The 18,375-nt window shown below is 45.1% G+C and overlaps 1 protein-coding gene across 2 annotated transcripts in view; it reads right to left on the bottom strand.

Annotated features, from left to right (window-relative positions):
- The window catches only part of PCDH7 (protocadherin 7), a 246,976-nt gene extending 235,291 nt beyond the window's left edge, over positions 1-11,685 (bottom strand). For both annotated transcript variants that reach the window (XM_065735689.1, XM_065735690.1), the window contains exon 1: positions 8,502-11,685. In XM_065735689.1, coding sequence (XP_065591761.1) covers positions 8,502-11,678 — 3,177 coding nt within the window. In that variant the 5' untranslated portion in view covers positions 11,679-11,685. The remainder of the gene's footprint in view (positions 1-8,501) is intronic.
- Between the last annotated feature and the right edge of the window lie 6,690 nt (positions 11,686-18,375).

Genomic DNA, 18,375 nt, shown 5'->3' on the forward strand with positions numbered 1-18,375 from the left:
AGCTCTAGTGGGAGACCCTTAGCAACACTCACTTTAACCTAATGCGAGATAAACATTAGCCTAAATGCTCTGAAGGTGAGTTAATCGCTAACTGCTGTCAGTATTTTGTTTCAAAAACAAATGAAAACACAAAGTTTGTGCCAATTCAAAATAATTTGTTAACATAACAAGAGTTATATGAAGGTGTATGTGTGCATGCATATACATGCATAGGCACATGACACATACATATACATGTACAGCATTAAAATTGCGCCTAAGTCCTTACTGTATAAATATTTTCAAATTTCTCCAAATGCATTACACTCACCAAGAGATGAAATAATGCTTAAATTATTTGTTTCTTTAAATTAAAAATGAATAAATAAATAAATAATTTTTGATTGGCCTCAATCTGTAGCTACAGAAAGTATCCTAGAAGGCATTTAGATCTTGAATCATACGCAGCTGTGCACCTGTGTGCAGTTATTCCCAAGCTTTGAAGTACCGTCAGTTCCAGAGACACGTTTCATTACCTGAATTCAAACCTAGAACACTACAAAGTCTCCATAAATTCCTCAATTTTGTTTTTCAGCGTAATACCAAACTAGGAAAAACAACTGTACGTTAAGCTATATCTTTGTGAAAGTACTGTCCTGGTAAATGAGATTTTTCCAAATGATAAGTCTCTGAAAATAAGTTAAAGCAATTCTGCTTCACATGGATTTGGTATCTGAAGGAAGTAGAGGCCACTTCTCTTATTTTACACTGCTCCAAGGCTGCACAGTCTTTCACAACTATACATGGAGACACAGAATAAATTATGGCAGGACCTCCCCTCTCCTTTGAGGGCTACCACACAGAAAACATTGGCACACTACACAAAAGACACATTCCCCTAGCATCCTAACCACAACCTCAAGTCAAGAAACTACTTTTCAGGGAGTTTACAGAGGGTTCTCCACAATTATTACAATTAAACATTAATTTTTACCCTGCCAAATAACAAATGTATTGTTACTCACAATCTAGTACCATAAAGGAATTGGATCAACTAAGACAGCAAGCTAAAATTCTCTCAGTTTTTAAAAAACAGAATCAGCACTTCTGTGTACTTGCTCTGTGAAAACGACTTTCAGCATGTCAGCTAGTATTAACCTTCTGTACTTTCCCTGTTAAAAATGCGATATTTCAAATTATAAATCAAGTAATTTGATAAATACCATTTTTTCCTAAAACTTCAGGAATGCAACTTAAATATATTTCCTTCATTCAGTAAATACTTAGTTACTAGGCTGTTTGAGTCACAACATAAAATCTGTAACAAAAATTCAGCTGACAGAATGGGTGTTTGTCTTCAAAAAACAAACCTACTCTCATCACTAGCTAATAATGTAAATTGAGTTTTGAAAGACAAATATAATACTTTTCTTAAAGCACCTAATACATTTTGTGCCATTTGTTAGTAAAACTTTAGTTTTACTTCAGTATCTAGAAAACTTCAGCATTCTTTTGGGGTTATGCTGCAACACTTTATAAACTAATAATTCCAAAACAGCCATGTTGTGTAGCCAAAATGAGAGGAATGTTGTACAAGTGTAAATACTAAATATATACATAATCTCCCTTCATATACCATACAGTTGCAAACATGATGAGAATACTGATTTTCTTCAGGCTTCTAGAACTCAGAACATTTTCTCTTCAATTTTGCAAAAAAAAAAATAGTAAAAGTAGAGTGGATTCTTCAGGTTATTAATATGTTTTACATATCAAACCTATTCCTATTTTTGAAAGCAATCAATATTTACTTTTACCTGTGATTTTACAACTCCAAACAAGAAAGATACAACAGCAAAGAACTCATGTTATGAAGAGTTTATAGGACACGCACAAAGCACTTAGGAACTTATCCAATTGCTGCTCCAGTGTAACTACATTTTAAGATTTTGTCATCTGTTCATGACCTGGAAATTTTTTCTATGCCCCAACTAACCTTAGTTACTTAGTTTCTCCAGCATTAACAAAACATTTTATAATCCACAACAGAAAAGTAAGTGACCTCAAAAAGTCTCTGCTGCTTGAAGAATGTGGAAGACAGAAAGTCAGCTGCGCCATACTGTGTACGTATTCTCTTCCTTCTCCTCTGAGATTTGTTTAAATAGATGACAAAACTCAGACCCATCCTACATATAGCTTTCCTTCTTCTGTTTTATTCAGAACATATATTCACTAAATTATTTTTACTTCCATTTAATTAATCTTTAAAATTTTCAAACTGTGCAATAGTATAAATAAGGTAAAATGTGAAAGAATACAAGGTACAGGTTATTTATTTTCACTATTTACTTGACACTTTGTAGAATAGGAAGTTGACAAGACAAACTAGAGCTGAGTAAGACCAACTGAAAGACAATAAGTGAGATTATTTTTAATACCACTATTTGAATGTTCTTCTTACAGTCCTACTGTGCTTTGCAGAATTCACTGTTTAAAATAATCTAAATTGCACAGGCACTATTAGCAACTACTTGTCATTAAATTGAGCAGTCAATAAACTTGGTGCATCCCCATCTCAATGTCAGAGTTTTCTTTTAGAACCTATATTCAAAAAACAAAATAATCCAAACTTATATACAAGAAAAATAAGAAAAGGCTTTCTTTTGATTCTGGATAGTAACTGTCAGTCTTTTTTTGTTGTTGTTGTTAATTACTGATGAAATTGAATATATAGCACAAGCTAGCAAAGTCTAAAATCGGATAAAGCAAAGATAAATCTCCTTTTCTAGGAAAGGGAAAATAAAGAAATAGCATCTCCTGAGCACATAGGATAAAAACACCTAAAAATGCCATTAAAAATGGATAAGTAGAAAATAAATTGCACTGAATACATTACATGCAGTCTAAGACTGAAAAAAAAAGGAAATTGTTTTGCAGCTTTAAGAACTTAAAAATACTTTTTGGAAGTAGAATTGTGAAACCAATCAGAAAACCAACATGCTCAGAACTGCTCTGAATTGCTCATGTCTGTATCAGTATTTCTGTAGTCAAAATTAGTGTAACCATAGTTAGAAAAAAATCATTTGTTCTGTAAAGAACAGGTGTTCTTAAGATTCTGTTTTCTGTTACTGTAAGTAATTAAACAGTAACTAAAACATTCCACAAATATTCCACAAAGAGTTCCACAAAGAGCTCACACTGATTGTGAAAGATTTAGTTAATTAACTCAAAAGCATAATGCCAAATATCTTTGAAATGTGTTAATTCTCTACTACAATTTAAAGGAAAAAAAACATCAGTTATGTTTTACACTTCAAAGTAGCACAACAGATATTTAATCACATAAAAATTCCAAAACTTTGACAGAAATATCTTGAAAGGAAAATGTGCCTGAAGCTTCAGGGCAGGTGTTTCTCTGAAGCACAGATAGTTGGTCAAACCAGAAAATGCCTCAAATAATCAGAAACGGGGCAATTCAATGTACATTTAAAAATAAAAGATACACGGAGATCTACTGCTACAGTACAAAGACTGACACTATGCAGGTCCAACCCCTAACCATGGATTTAACCTAGGTTCATATCTGAATGTATGATGCCAGAGAACTGTCTGAGTTGATTAATCAGATTCTATCTTTTTAAAAATGTTTCTTTCTTCCCCTTGTCTATAATAGTGCAGTTCGTTACTTATTCAAAGCATGAATCCTCCTTTACTCAGATCCTGTCCCTTTTGGCTCTGTACACATCTCCTGGGAGTGCAGACTGATTCAGTGGTAACTTAGTCATTTGCACACTCTACAAGATTATTTTACTGAAGAGGGAAAAAAATAAAGTCTGTACTTACCAGTGGAACACTTTGTGTTAAATACAGATAATGAAAGCATCAACAATCCATCTATTTCATGTTTAATTAGCCCCTCTTTCAGCATAATTTGTTACTGAAGGTCAAATGTGTGTCACTTTTAAAAACTGATTGTAAAATATTTAACATAATGCAAACTGAGAATAGAAAACTGAAATGCATTTCTGGACACCTTGCTCTGAACAGTTTTAAAGTTAAATATCTTAAAGAAGTTATCAAAGTAAGGGTTTTTAAGAACAAGTTCCTATTTTTTTCCTGCACATTACCTAATGTTTCTATTACACTGTAGGATGTTTATTAAGGTGAACGTAATTGAAAAATTTTACTAATGAAAGCCACTATGTGATTTTTAAATGGCAATCTTTGATCTAAGTCTACACATGTATGTGTCTGTCTTTACATAAAAAACCATGCTTTCCTGCATTGTTAAGCAAATTGATCCCTTAATATATGAATTTTGTTTCTCATTAAGGCTGTTGCTATATGCACAGACTTATGAGGAAACTGAACAATTTATTGAATAGACACAATTCAGCTGCCTAATAGCCAGGTACACAAAATGCATCTGCAGCACAACAGACTGGATTTGGCAGATTATTAAACAGATTAAACAAGTACCTTACAAAAAAAGTTCTTCAAAAAATTATTTCTATATATTTTGCTTTCTCTGAAATTAAATTTTGGTGACATGTATGTAAATTTACCTTTGTTCCATTTTCTCCCTAGTCATGGAACATCCCAAGTCACTTTTGTAACAACAGGACGTGTATTCAGCCTTGATTAGTGTGTCAGCACAGTCTGATGTGCTAAATGATTTTCTTCACTCAATAGTACATTTCAAATGAGGAAAGGCATAGGAACAATTCATACAGAACTGTCCAGAAAGCAATATACTCCAAGAAAAGTAATAACACTGCTCAGAAATTCCTGTACTGGTTCTTCTACTGATGGTGACACATATCTCTTACATAAAAACATGTAAATAAAGAAAAAGCTCAGCATTTCAAGAAAATAAGAGAAAAATGATAGACAGAAATAAATAAATAAATAAATAGACTTTGAAAGTCCTATTCTTCCAAAAGGGGCCATTAACATGCTCATCTCATAGTCATTATGAGAAATTTCAATGAAACAAACCTGCTTACATGCCACTAATTTGCACTGCCAATGAAAGTGCAGAAAACAGTATATATTAAAAAAAACACATATTTATGAGTAATTTGAGAAAATATATAACTGTTTACAGTTGTAAAATAAGAGTTAGAATTATATTTAAGGATGCAGTCATCCATATCACTGAGTGATCACTGCTACGCACTGAGCTTTCCTTTGTTAGAAGTTGACAGCACTCTGGATGCTGACTGGCAATGTCCAGAACCTGAATGGTTCAAATTTTACATCTGCAATCCAGAAAAATATTTCCTTAGATGCATCCTGATACAGCAGAACGCTCCTGTACAGCTTTAACTTAGGGCAAGCAATCAGATCAATGGAATGCTAAGGGACTTAACAGTAGCTTTCCCGATGCTCAAAAGCTTTACTGAATAGGAGAGTGGGAGACTAAAAGAATATTTCAGAAAGTAATATCATGCAGAAAAGGATAAGGGTAAGCTTATAAAAAACCTTACATTTGGACGCCTTCTAGAAAACATCTAGAATTTCCTTAAGAAAAGCTATAGCAAAATGTCTATCAAATGCAAAATTAGCTTTAATCTTCTCATAAAATACTTATAGGAGGGGAGTTACAAATCGTTTCTTTTTGCTTTCTCCCATTAACTTCTACTATAATGCATTACATCAAACAAAATGTATTTGGGAACACGTGTAAGATATGTAGCACACTATCTTAAAAAGGAAGATGATAAGAATGAAAACAGCTTATATTCATTGGAGAACACCAATCGGTCACCTACTAGAGACTTACTTTTGTGACAGTGATACTGTGCATATGTGGAAGTATCAATTACCAGTTATAGCTACAGGAATGGAAAATGAGTACTGCTCTCATCTCTTAGAACAAATATATCCAGCTATGTCCATTTATTTATTTTAAAACTTTATATATCCTCTAATATCACCTTAGAACAAAGAGAGCTGTCAATGATTAAATAAAGGCAACCAGAGGGATTTCACCTTATCTCCCTAACGTGGTCACATTACTTCTCCAGTGGCTCTATTTCATAAGGACAGTTGAACCATGAAACACTCCAATGCACACCACAGCATACCTATTTATCTGCAACTGCCTCACATACTCTCTCAAGAACATGCCAAACAAGCATTCCACATGGTCTAAGCGTTAAAAATGACAGTGTGTTTTTTTTCCTGATAAACTGAGAAATGCTCAATGTTGGAGAAGTGAAAGATCTTCATCTTATCTATGCAAGTATCTTTTAACATGTGCAAAAGCGAGAAGAAAACTATATGAAAGTCACTCAGTATCAAGCTGGTAACCTGTATGAAACCAGTAACAGAAGTTTTATTCCTGATATATTCTGCTTTAAATTCTTATTCAGAAACTTTCCTTAACTTAGTAGCACCTCTGCGAGCAAACAAGTACTTGCCACATATATAAACATTGAAAGACGAGGCATTAGAACATCTGCTATAAACTATTCAGGTAAAATTACTGTCACAAGCTACACATTTTGCACAGGAATCCTTAAAGACACTGGGAAACTAGCTCTGTATCAAATGAGGTAAATAATGGAGCAACTCAGAATACATTCTTTCAGTTTGACTGCTGCAAGTAGAAGAGTAATAAAGCCATTTTCTTCTACAAAGAAGAAATAATATGTATAAAAAATAAGTGCTTGCAAAACGTTAAGTAAACCAAAGAACATTTTTGTAATGTAACTTTGAATAAGGTTATCAAGCAAAATAGTAAGGTGCAATCCTTAACCACTGGTGAATTTAGCATGCCAAACACTGAGAAAAATTGCATTTTTGACAGTTTTTAATTCATGTTTTGATGAACTGCAGCAGCAAGACAGAAGTAGCATCCGATTAGCATTTGTTTCACCACTTCTTCGCTGGTCCAGTACTCACTAAAAAGGCATAATCTACTTTGTGCTTAATAAGCCTTACGAGATGGAAGTTTGGGAATTTTTCTGTACTTTACAAAGACTGTATTTTAAAACTGAAATTATAACATTACCTCCAGTAAAGAGCTAATGAAATATATCACCCAGAAACTGCTGTTTCAAATGTTACATAAAACATCTGTGTGACATACACAAAATATTAGCTGATAATACATCATCCTCACACTGTTGATCGCTGTTGATCTGAAATTTCCTTTCACAGTATTTTATTTTTTTTTTCTGAGAAGAATACAAGTACTGGTTACACAGTGTAAAACTTCAATTGTAGTAGTCTAACAGACGTTTCAAAGTATTAAAAAATGTCATACTGTGCCATATTTGCATGTTAATAAGGTGGAAATAAAGCATTTTTGTCAAACTAATCAGAGTGTTCCTGTTTCAGGCTTGGCTCTCTGTTCACATGAATCAGCATTCATTTATCTCTAGATTCCTGTGCAACATACGCTAGAGCCAAGAGGAAACACTTCGAATATTATCTTACATAGAAGAAAGCAGAGGGAATTATCAAGTGTTAAATATCTCATTTTACAATCCGTAGAAGTATTCCCAAAAAAGAGAAATTATTTCTGATCAGCCTTATAAAATTAAAAAAGCTCGCATTTAGGATCTCTCTCCATTGTGCTAACCCTCTACTGATTAAAGCAGTTCCTGCCATTACCGGTTTTACTCTGCTAGGGCCTCACTGCATCGACCCGCATGGTACAGACGAGATCAGAGCCAGGCACTGAGGGGGCTGTGAAGGGAGGGCTGAGTGCGCTCAAAGAGCTCTCGGAGAAGACAGCCTTTCTGCCAGCAGAGCCAGGCAGGAGCTGGACTGGCAAATTAGGGCCCCTGGCTTTTGTGTTAATGATTTTCACGCGATGTGCATTAAGGGAAGAAAAAAAAAAAACACGGAAAAAAAGAAAAAGAAAGAAAAAAAAAGAAAAAAAAACAAGAACGGGAGCATGCTAAGGTCCGATTCCAAGCTCACTAACCTTTATGTGTATTCAGAGCAACTACTGAACGTCAGTAAAATCTCAATGATGTACATCACACCATTTAAAGGCTTTCTAAATTGTGTGAAATCACCGCGAACCTAATGAACGAGCTGATAATTACAGCCATCAGCGTTTCAGCGCGGCGTCTGCGCGTCCACTTTCACCGACCCCCTTAAATGCGAAACTTTCCTTCCTCAGCCTCATGCCCTAGCGAGACCACTGGGCTCCGCAGGACAACCCGGGCACTGCTCCTGCCCCCCTCCCCACGAAGGGGCCTTAACGGGCTGCGGGAGCTGAAAAAGGGTCACCCCGCGCTGGGCGCAGCACGCTGTGTTAGCGGCCCGCCCCCAACCCGGCTGCGCTGCCTGGGAGGTGGGGGGCTCCTCCCAGGGGCGGTCCCACAGAGCCCCGCCGGTGTGGGCTCTGCAAAGTGGGATTTTAACAGAAATAGTAAAAACAGCTGTCCCTGCCCGTCCTTGCTGCCTGCTGTGTGTCCAGGTATGTTCCTGGCATCTGAGTGAAGGGGTGATGCACCTCACGCAATGTGTGTGCATGCCCGGGCGCGGGGCGCTGCCCTTACCTGCTTGCTGTACTTGCTGCCGGCCTGGCAGCTGTACTCCGAGCAGTGGTCCGAGCCAATGGAGATGTTGTCACCAGCGCCCACGAAGGTGTTGGCTGGGGGCAGGTCCTGTACAGCCTGGTGCTTTTTGCCAGCAGTGGGGGACTGCGGGTGCAGCTGCACAGTGGGCAACGGTGAGCTCGACTTGTAATGCCGGGCTAGGTCAGGGCTGCCCGGGCCACCGTTGACTGAACGGTAGCGGCCCATGCCCGGGCTGTCCGAGAGCTTCTCATTCACACTGTCATAGCGCTGCCCATTGGGCTTGGAGGCCTCAACCGTGACGATGCTGCTGTAGAGAGGCTGCTTGCCCTTTTTGCCTTTCTTGTCCTTCTTGGGCTTCTTGGCCTTATCATGCTGCTGTGGGGTGAAAAAGTCCTCATGGTCCTTTTTGCCAGCTTCATAGCCATGCTTGCCCTTGGAGCGGCAGTAGCGGGCCATGACCACCACCAGGATGAGCAGGATGACAGTCATGATGCCGGCCACCACACCAATGACAATGCTGAGGCGCTGCTTGCTCAGCTCATAGCTGGGGTCGCCAGCGATGTCCTGGGCCAGGGGCGTGTGGAGGCTGCGTGCCACCTGGCTCTCCACCACAGTGGCGTTGGACAAGCTCTCATTGACGAAGACGTGGAGCAGGGCAGTGGTGGACTGGGGTGGCTGCCCGCTGTCATTCACCTGCACAATGAGGCGGTGCAGGCCGTAGTGCTTGGGGGCCAGCTTGCCCACCAGTGACACCACGCCACTGGCTGGATCGATCTCAAAGAGCTTGAAGGGATTTCCTCCTACAATGCTGTAGTTAAGGTCAGCATTGAGGCCTGTGTCAGCATCAGTGGCCACCACAGTGGCCACTACAGTGCGCATGTTGCTAGAGGGTGGCAACACAGTGTAGGAGCTGTTGCTAGGGAAGGTGACAGTGGGCGCGTTGTCATTCTCATCCATTACAAAGAGAGACACGGTAGCAGTGGCAGAGCGTGACGGCTCACCCCCATCCACCGCCTTCACTTTGAAAGTGTAGCTGGTCTGCTGCTCCCGGTCAAATGAGACTGTAGAGTAGATAGTTCCCGTGTCATTTTCAATGGAGAAGATGCCAGTTGCCTGGTCATGTTCACTGGGCTGTATGGAGAGGCTGAGCTCAGCATTGTGCCCCTTGTCAAGGTCCATCACGGTCACCATGCCCACAGGGCTGTTGGGCTGCAGGTTCTCCTTCACATAGAAAGTGAACACATCCTGCATGAAGCGTGGCTCATTGTCATTGCGATCTGCCACCCGCACCACCACCATGGTGGAGCCCTGCAGTGATGGCACCCCCTTGTCTCGGGCCGTCACCTGGAACTCATAGGTATCGCGCTGCTCACGGTCCAGCACCACCTGCACAGACACATCCCCGGAGTCGGGGTCAATGCTGAAGATGCCACTCGGTGTCTCTGAGGAGAGGGGTGAGGGCTCTAGGGAGTAGGTGAGCTCAGCATTCTTGCCACTGTCCGCATCCGTGGCCACCACCGTGGCCACCCTCTCACCAGGCAGATTGTTCTCTGGGAAAGAGACCTCCAGCACAGCCTGGCCAAACACAGGAGGGTTGTCATTAGTGTCCGCAACCCGCACCAGCAAGGAGTTGTTGCTGGACAAGCTGGGGCTGCCTGAGTCCACAGCTACAATCACTACATTGTAGTCACGCACCGCCTCATAGTCCAGAGGGGCTGAGGTGTGGAGGAAGTACTTGCGCTTGTTCTGTGGCTCCCCTTCGCTCTCACTGGCTGGCTTGAGCTGGAAGGGCACATCCCCCACCACGGTGCAGGTCACCACACCGTTTTCACCTTGGTCCCGGTCTGACACCTGCACCAGGGCAATGGGGGTATCCACCAGCACGTCCTCAGCTACGCTGGCCACCCCGTCCCGCAGTGGGATGCGCCCGATCTTCCGGATGTCGATGGTGGGCACATTGTCATTCTCATCGCGGATGTTCAGCACCACCGTGGCCTTGTCTGTCTTAGGGGGCTGCCCGCGGTCCCGGGCCATCACGGTGAAGCGCAGCTGGTTGACCTCCTCACGGTCAATGCGGTGCAGGACGCTGAGCCAGCCCGAGGTCTCATCCAGACGCAGCAGCCGCCTCACCGACTCGGTGGCTGCCCCAAAGACATACTCGATCTGCCCATTCACTCCTACATCCAGGTCGGCAGCTCGCAGCTGCAGGATAGGTGTCCCGGGGCTGCTGTTCTCTGCCAGATCGGCCTCATAGACGCTCTTCTCGAAGCGCGGGCTGTTGTCGTTCACGTCGGTGATGAGCACTCGTAGGATGGCCTGCGAGGAACGCGCGGGCTCGCCGCCGTCGCGCACGCGCAGGCTCAGTTCGTAGGAGTCCCGCTGCTCGCGGTCTAGAGCCCCCTTGACGATCAACTGCGGCTGCTTCTCCCCGTCCAGCGTGTCGGCCACCTGCAGCTCGAACACGCTGCTGCGGGCCTCCGTCTCCTGCCTCCGCTTGCTGCCGCCGGGGTAGGGGGCGCTCTCTGGGCCGGCCGCCGCCGCCGCACCGCCCCCGCCGCCTCCGCCGCCGCGCCGTCCCCCGTCCCCGCCGGGTTCCTGCAGCAGCTCGTAGCGCTCGATGCCGTTGCGGCCGAAGTCCCTATCGGTAGCGGTGGGGAGTAGGTAGAGAGTGCCCACGGGCCGATTCTCCTCCACGGTGAGCGTGAGGACGGGGGAAGGGAAGGTGGGGGTGTTGTCGTTGATGTCCAGGATGATGACCCGGCCCTCAAAGAGATCTACCCAGCTCTGCGAGGGGCCGATGACCGACACCTCGAAGTCCAGGAAGCACTCGTTCTCGTCGAAGATCATCTGGCACTGCGGCAGCTTCTCGCGGTCGATGCGCCGCTCCGTGGTGCTCAGCTCCCCGGTCATGTTATCGATCTTGAGGTAGTCGGAGCCCGATTCCAGGCTGAATGTCACCTCTCCGGAGCCTGTCACGATGCCCAGGTCGGCGGCCACATTGCCGATGCGGATGTCGGCGGGTCCCTCCTCGGCCAGCCGGTACCTCAGCAGCTGCTTGGCCGCTGCCAGGCTGACCCGGAGCGGCGGAGGCAGGAGGAGCAAGAAACAGCAGCAGCAGCAATGCACAAAGCCGAAAAGAGTCCGCATTTTCCTCATCTTCTTCGCCCAGACCCCCCCCCCCCCTCCTCCTCCTCCTCTCACTCCCCGATAAACTCCCCTGATGAGCCAACGGAGCCAACAGAGCGGCCGGGCGAGCAATTATAGAATCCTGCTCCCGGAAACTTAGCGCCTCATGGCTGGTGCAATCGGTGGGCAAAAACCCCGCTGCTGCCTCCTCCGCTGCTCGCCCTGCCTCCCAGCTGCGATATACTTACAGTTCACGGGACAGTGTATTTTGCTTTTTAAAGATTCATCTCGGCAGATACGATGGGATTTTCCTCCTCCTCCCCCTTCTCCTCCTCCTCCTGATTTTACTGTAATCACTTTGCAATAAAAGCCGGAGCAGCACCGTGCGATCTGAAGCCCCCCAGGTCGTCTTCTTCGACACCGGAGTTAACTACAATTCACACTCTCTCTTCTCTCTCTCTCTCTCTCGCCCTCTCAGCCGTTCACGACAAACGCATTAGATTTATTCTTTCCCCTATCTGCACACACAGGAAAAAAATGTGATTTGCTTTATTCAACGGGCTCGTGTCCGGGAAAATTCCAAATCCTCTTAGCATGGGCAGTTCTTTAAAAATATTAATAATAATTTAAAAAGATAAAGGAAAAAAAATAAAAATCCCAATAATGTCGGTAGCTGCACTATTGGTAGGAAAAGCACCCCGTGTATTACAGAGCAGTCCAAGTAATATCCCCTTTGGTTGGCAGAAAAGCACCTAAATCCATCTTCAGAGATCGCCTACAATGTTCAGCTCTTTCTCCGGAGAGGATTTTTTTTTTTTTTACCAACTCTGCGCAAGGTCATTAGTCACAAAGCAACGAGACAGAAACTGCAGAAGCCGTTTGCCCGGAATTTGCAAGGCTGTAGATCTGAACACACACACATCACAGTCCCAAGTTTGTTTTCGCATCCGCAGTTTGTGTGTGTGTCTTACCTGCATTTGCACTGCATGTGTTATAGCAATCTGGAGCTGCAGCACTGAGCGCGATTCACAAATGAGATTGCAGTCACTCTCCCTCTCTCTCCTCTCTCTCTCTCGCCTCTTCCTTCCCGTCCCAATGCAGGTAACCAGAGCTGAACTCGATCCTTTCAGTTCAAAGGTTAGCGACAAAACTATGTGTCCAAAGGCGATTATTGGTCTCTCGTTAACATACCCGGAGCGGAACGAGATGTAACTGGATCCCCCACGTGAATTAATACAGATTCTGAATTACATCCATATAAGCGGAATGGCAAAGGGGAGGGGAAGAGAGCCGCGACGCGATTAAAAAACCACACGGAGTTCTATTTGCGAATAAAATGCAATCAGTCAGTTGTTTCCTGGGGTCTGCACCGCTACGGCGGGTGAAATCTGCGATTGTGTATTCCCTCCTGTGCCTTTCAGAGGAGAGTGGCTCGGGCGCTTTCACGGCAGAGAGCAGCTTGTGCTTTAAAATGCTGAATGGCAACTGAGGAGCTTCCCACACGGAAGGAGAAAAAAAAAAAAAAAAAAAAAAAAAAAAGCTGTTAAACCGGCAAGTTTGCCCAAAGTGGTGGGAGCTGCTGGAGCCTCTCTCGGCAGCTCTTCCCTGACGCTGCAGCACAGCCGCCTGCGCTACATGCACAGAGAGAGGGAGAGAGAGAGCGAGAGAGGAGGGAGGAGGAGGAGGAGGGAGGAGGACGAGCCAAGCGCTGCGCTCCACAAGCCCAGCCTTACCCTCTGCCTGCCGCGGCTGTGCTGTTCTATGCTGCGCTGCGAGCGGGATAGCTCAGCCCTCAGAGCCAACCTCGCTGCTGCTGCTGCTGCTGCCGGCTCCAACCCGGCATGCGGAGCGGTTCTATCCTACTCACTCCCACCCCACCTCCGCTGTAGACTGTGAACCGAGCAACGATTTTTTAAGCAAATGTTTATTCGCCTTTCTCTTTGGCAGAGCTGCTGCACGTTCGGAGCTCTGCGTTTTGCGGAATCGCGCTGGTAAGGAAACTCGTTTCGCACAGATTCCCACCTCCCCCTGTCGTGTCGGTGCTGCTGTGACATAGCTGCAGTCCCTGGAACTGCAAAGAACCCCAGGGAGGAGGGAGCTGCCCCTGACCTAACACTTTCGTCCTGTTTCCCATTGTTGTTGAAGCCTTTCGGGTTTTGTTCTCATGCACTTCCTATTAGCATGATCTGAATGTGTCTTTTCAGCGTGTTTGTGGGTTTTCTAGGAGAAAAATAAAAATAAAAAACACTACAGAAAAAGGTCAGGGATGGAGTAGAGAGGTTCGAGAGAACAAGCACATATAAAAGTCCCAAATTTATTTCCGAACAGAGAATTTCTGCTTCGATGCAGAAAACGTACCGTCACCTACCTGAATGAGTGGGAAATAAACTTTAACGTGGAAGCTCTCCATTCAACTTTGTTTATTCCCGCTGTCCTCTGTTCGCTTCTCCTTTTGACTTTGTGCCATTTAATCGCCGATGGCGTCTGCGTGCCCCCTGCCCCCTCCCCCCCACCGGGTCAATCCCACCCACGGCTGTACTGTCCCCACGGAGCTCGGGGGACAGAGGGGGACCAGAGCAATGCGAGGCCTCCCGGTGGGAAGGAGCCCGGCGTGTGAGCAGAGGGCACGACTCCAGTTGCTGCCCCCCTCCCCCGCGAGCACATGTGGGAAAACAAGTTGCTGCGGGTTCTGTATTGTGCAGACTTCTGGCATTGCACGGTTATTCTGAATTAAAAAAAAAAAAAAAAAAAAAAAAGACCATGAGGGCGAGTATAGCGAATTGTCTTTCATTCACCGCGGTGACATTTGAGAGAAAGTGGCCGGATGTTGAGGTGGTTCAAAGCTCTGTTCGCAGTGTGCCTTTGTCATTCGGGGCGGTGAGTGAACGTGGGAGGGAGGGAAGGTTGCCACCTCTTTCCCCGGGGAGCCCCGAGGGGCAGAGCCGCGCTGCGTGGAGCCGGGGTGGGAGGGACCGCTCCCCGCTCCGGAGGGCTGCGGGGCTTCTCCCCGGCCCGGCCACCAGAACGCACAAACCCACCCCCACAGATGCCGGAGATTCTCGGCTTTATATCTGCAGCATCAGCGAGAAAGCGCGGCTCGGCGCAGGCTCAGTGCTCACAGCCGCAGTCCCGGCCGGAGGAGGGGGACTCGGCAGCTCAGCATCTTCGCAGCGGGTTAAGTAGGATTAATACCAAATCCCTATTATATTTGCCAAGCAACTTGAATTTATCAAAATTCCCCCTCGCTGTTCTGGAGCTCCTAGAGGAGGAAATGTTGCTTACAGTGTAAGATCCGGACATAGCAGCACGCAGGGAATGCCAGCACATTGCATCACACTGCTCCTCGCACCAGCCACACAATTGCAACCCGAAGATCCCACTGTTCCTTTCCCTTTGTGCTTTAAATGCGATCGGGGCGCTGAAAGGGCAGGGTGGGAGCGCTTGTAACCTCCCCGCCATAAACTTTAATCGGATTCGGGGCTGTTGCATGGCGCGGACTCCTCCTGTCCGCTGCTCCTTTCCCGCTGTCCCCCATGTCTACCACCGCGATTTGCTTTGCGAGTGCCTTTTCCAAGAGAATGAGTGATCTCTTTCTCTTGCCATGTGTAGTGTCCGTCCGTCCCCCCCCTCCAGCCCCCCGCCCCGCTCCCGGCCTCCGTACACACACTGCGCCTTTCACACGCGGGCTGCCCCCGGCCCCCCCTCCCCTTCTCTCTCCTTTGCAGTGTCTTCACATGCAATCTCTCTCTGAATGTGCAATGTCTTTCCTGCTCGGGAGTGCCTCGTCCTTCACAGTGGATTGGTTCCTCTTTCGGAGCAGAGGTAACGGCCCCCCCCCCCTCCCTTCTCCATCATTCCCCCTTCCTCCCCCTCCTTCTTCCCTCGGGGCAGGCAAACGGCGTGGGAAATGGGCCCGACGTGCGCTGCATGGTGGATGGCAGCGCCGCTCCCCGCTCCACGTGTCCCGGCTGCCGAGAGGGGGCCAGGGCTGGGCGCCCTCCTCCGCACCCCACTGCTTCGTGTCGGGGAGGTGGGGGGGAAGGGAAGCCCAGCCACCCCTCGGCTCCGCAGAGCGCCGGCCCCAGCGGCTGCGGGAGGGGGAGGGCTGCCTTCCCACCCACTCCCCCCTCCCTTCTTAACCCCCCCATCCCGCCGGGCAAAGCTGTTGCGCAGCGCAGTCGCCCCCCCCACCCCCCCCCCCCACCGCCCACCCGATGCACCCAGACGCCCACACGCACTCAGACGTTTGTCCTCCTGATCTGGTGAGATCAAGTGGGAAGCGGGATCGCCAGTGTAATCGGCAGTAATAAATAAAATAGCCCGAGATGCCGGAGATATACAGAGGGGAAATAAGAGCTTGTGTCCTTAAAGGGAACATCTGATAAGGCCACGGAGGTGGCATCGTGCGTGTGGGAAGGAATCCGTCTTGCTGACATTCGCAGCCTGCTGTACGTGGGGGAATCCTAAAGCAGGCTGGGAGCTTCCCCGGCTCCTGTGCACCCCCCATCGCTGCTTTCCGAAGCTCTGCAGCGGGGTTTTCCTGTTTTGGCCGCGATTGGAAAGACGGGGTCACGGCTGAGATATGCAGATGCCATTAGCATCGTGTGCGCGTCCCGCAGGAGCCCTGCTCCTGCCGCCCTCAGCCCGGGAAGGTTCGGTTCTGCAGTTCGGGAATGTCGGTGCTTCTTGACCAGAGCGTTACCTTCCTGCTCTGCAATGGGAGCCAACCTCGAGAGAGGGGTTATTTAAATGTCTATATAGCTCTGTACATTAATCAGTGCATATTATTAATTTGCACGCACACCACAGAAGGGGAAAAAAAATCAGGTGAGCTTGAAAATAACATATTCATAATAATACAGGGAGAAGGTTAAATACAGTAAACATGACAGCAAATTCGAGCGCGGAGGAAAACAAAACAACAAAAAACAACAAAACCCCACAGAAAGCAGTTAAAACCGTTTGGCTGAAGGTAGAAACTAACTCAAGAACTCCACCAAGGGACAAACAGAGGAAATGACACCACAACAGCGCTAAGCCCGCGTTGACCTTTCAGCTCTCTAAAGTGTCCCGCTGCTCTGGTGCAGTTCTGCTGTGATCCCTTCACCTCCCTCCCCTCCCTCCGAGCTCCCGAGTTGGCCGCCGTGGTTGTGCGAGGGGGTCGCGGAATTACAAGGAGGGCTGACACTTGCCTGGTGTCTTTCACAGCTTTGCAGAAATGCTCACCGTGTAGCGGCATGAAGTGGGCAGAAGTGATTAAATTATTCATTGTAGCCTTTCTGATGGACATTAAAACTTAAGTGTTTAAATGAGAAAATCGAAGATTTACTTTAAGCTGATAATAACTGCATCTGTGCCAGTGGAACTGAATGCTGACTAAATGTGGAACTGGTCACGTTGTTTAAATCCTCTCTCTTTTACTCACTGTGATCAGTTTGAACTGGATAACACACCATAAGTTACTGTCAGAGCAAACGGTGTTTAAATCTTACATGATTATAACTGTTTATTCTTAAAGTAGTATTTGAGGCCCGTTCAAAATAAAAGGTTGTTTTCTTGCATCGGCATCATTCCTCCAACCCGAGTTCTTACATTTACAAGGAATGCTTCCAAGTAACACTTAGTAGAAGTGGAATTTGTTCGATTTTTTCTAATCAATTTTTTTTTTCCAGTGTATTTTGCCTTTACAAATTGCAATGATTAAGCTTGAGGCCTTGAGACTTTTCTTTCTTTATTCCTTCCTTTCTTTTTCTTTCTTCCTTTCTTTCTTCTTTCTTTTCTTTTTTTTAAGTTTTAATTCCATAGGATCACTTCTTAACAGTCTTTTTGAAGCAGTGCTGTTGACACTCTTGTGTTTTTGTTGTTGTTGTGTTTTTGGTTTTTTTTTTCAGTGTGCCAAAATATCCATTCATTCAAAAATCACGCAGAAATGACCACTGTCAGCTGGGACAGAATATTATGCTTGAAATCCAAAGGAAAATATATTGAAAAAAAATTTTAAACCACACAAATTTTCACATGGGAATGCAGATTGAGGGTATCTTTATGCTTTGCTGAGAGCTACTGGATTTTCTGGATTTGCAGGAATACTAATAAGTGCTGTATACTGTTCCATTAGTTTATAGAATTATTATACTTTGTTTCAACTACTACTTCATTCCTTTAAATACAAATAAGACTGTAGGGAAAAAAAACTATTTATGGTGTGTGTGCATGAATTCATAGCAAAAACAGAGGGAAATTATGAATCATTAGTATGTATTCTACATAAGGAGAAACAATGAGATATTCAGGGGAGATAATTAAGGCTGTATATAATTTAAATGAAGTGTATGGAAACCAGGTAGCACTGACAAAGAAAGAAAAACATGTTAATTATCAGTGGAAATATTTAATGTGTACAGTTGTTATACATATGGATTCACCAGCACAGAACACCACTGCTACACTTAAAAATAATGTAGGATTTTTTTTGTTACAATATTTTATATTTTATAAATGAATATTTTCTATAAATTTAATATCAACAGTGAGCACATTGAAGGTCTCAAAGCACTGTGTAAATTATCTCTGTGAGATGGAGGGAACTGCTGTGACCTGCCCAGTCACCCAGTAAGCCACTAACAAATGGCTTTTTCCAGGTTCCTCAGATCACAGGTTTGCACTTTTATGGTTTTTGAATGCATCCTGAATTCAGCTAAGTATTCGTCTTTTAATACGTGGCAGT

The sequence above is a fragment of the Cyrtonyx montezumae genome, unplaced genomic scaffold (genome assembly GCF_038088225.1).
Source record: "Cyrtonyx montezumae isolate F1298 unplaced genomic scaffold, pur_monq_1.0 scaffold_2, whole genome shotgun sequence".
In the NCBI taxonomy this organism is placed as follows: domain Eukaryota; kingdom Metazoa; phylum Chordata; class Aves; order Galliformes; family Odontophoridae; genus Cyrtonyx; species Cyrtonyx montezumae.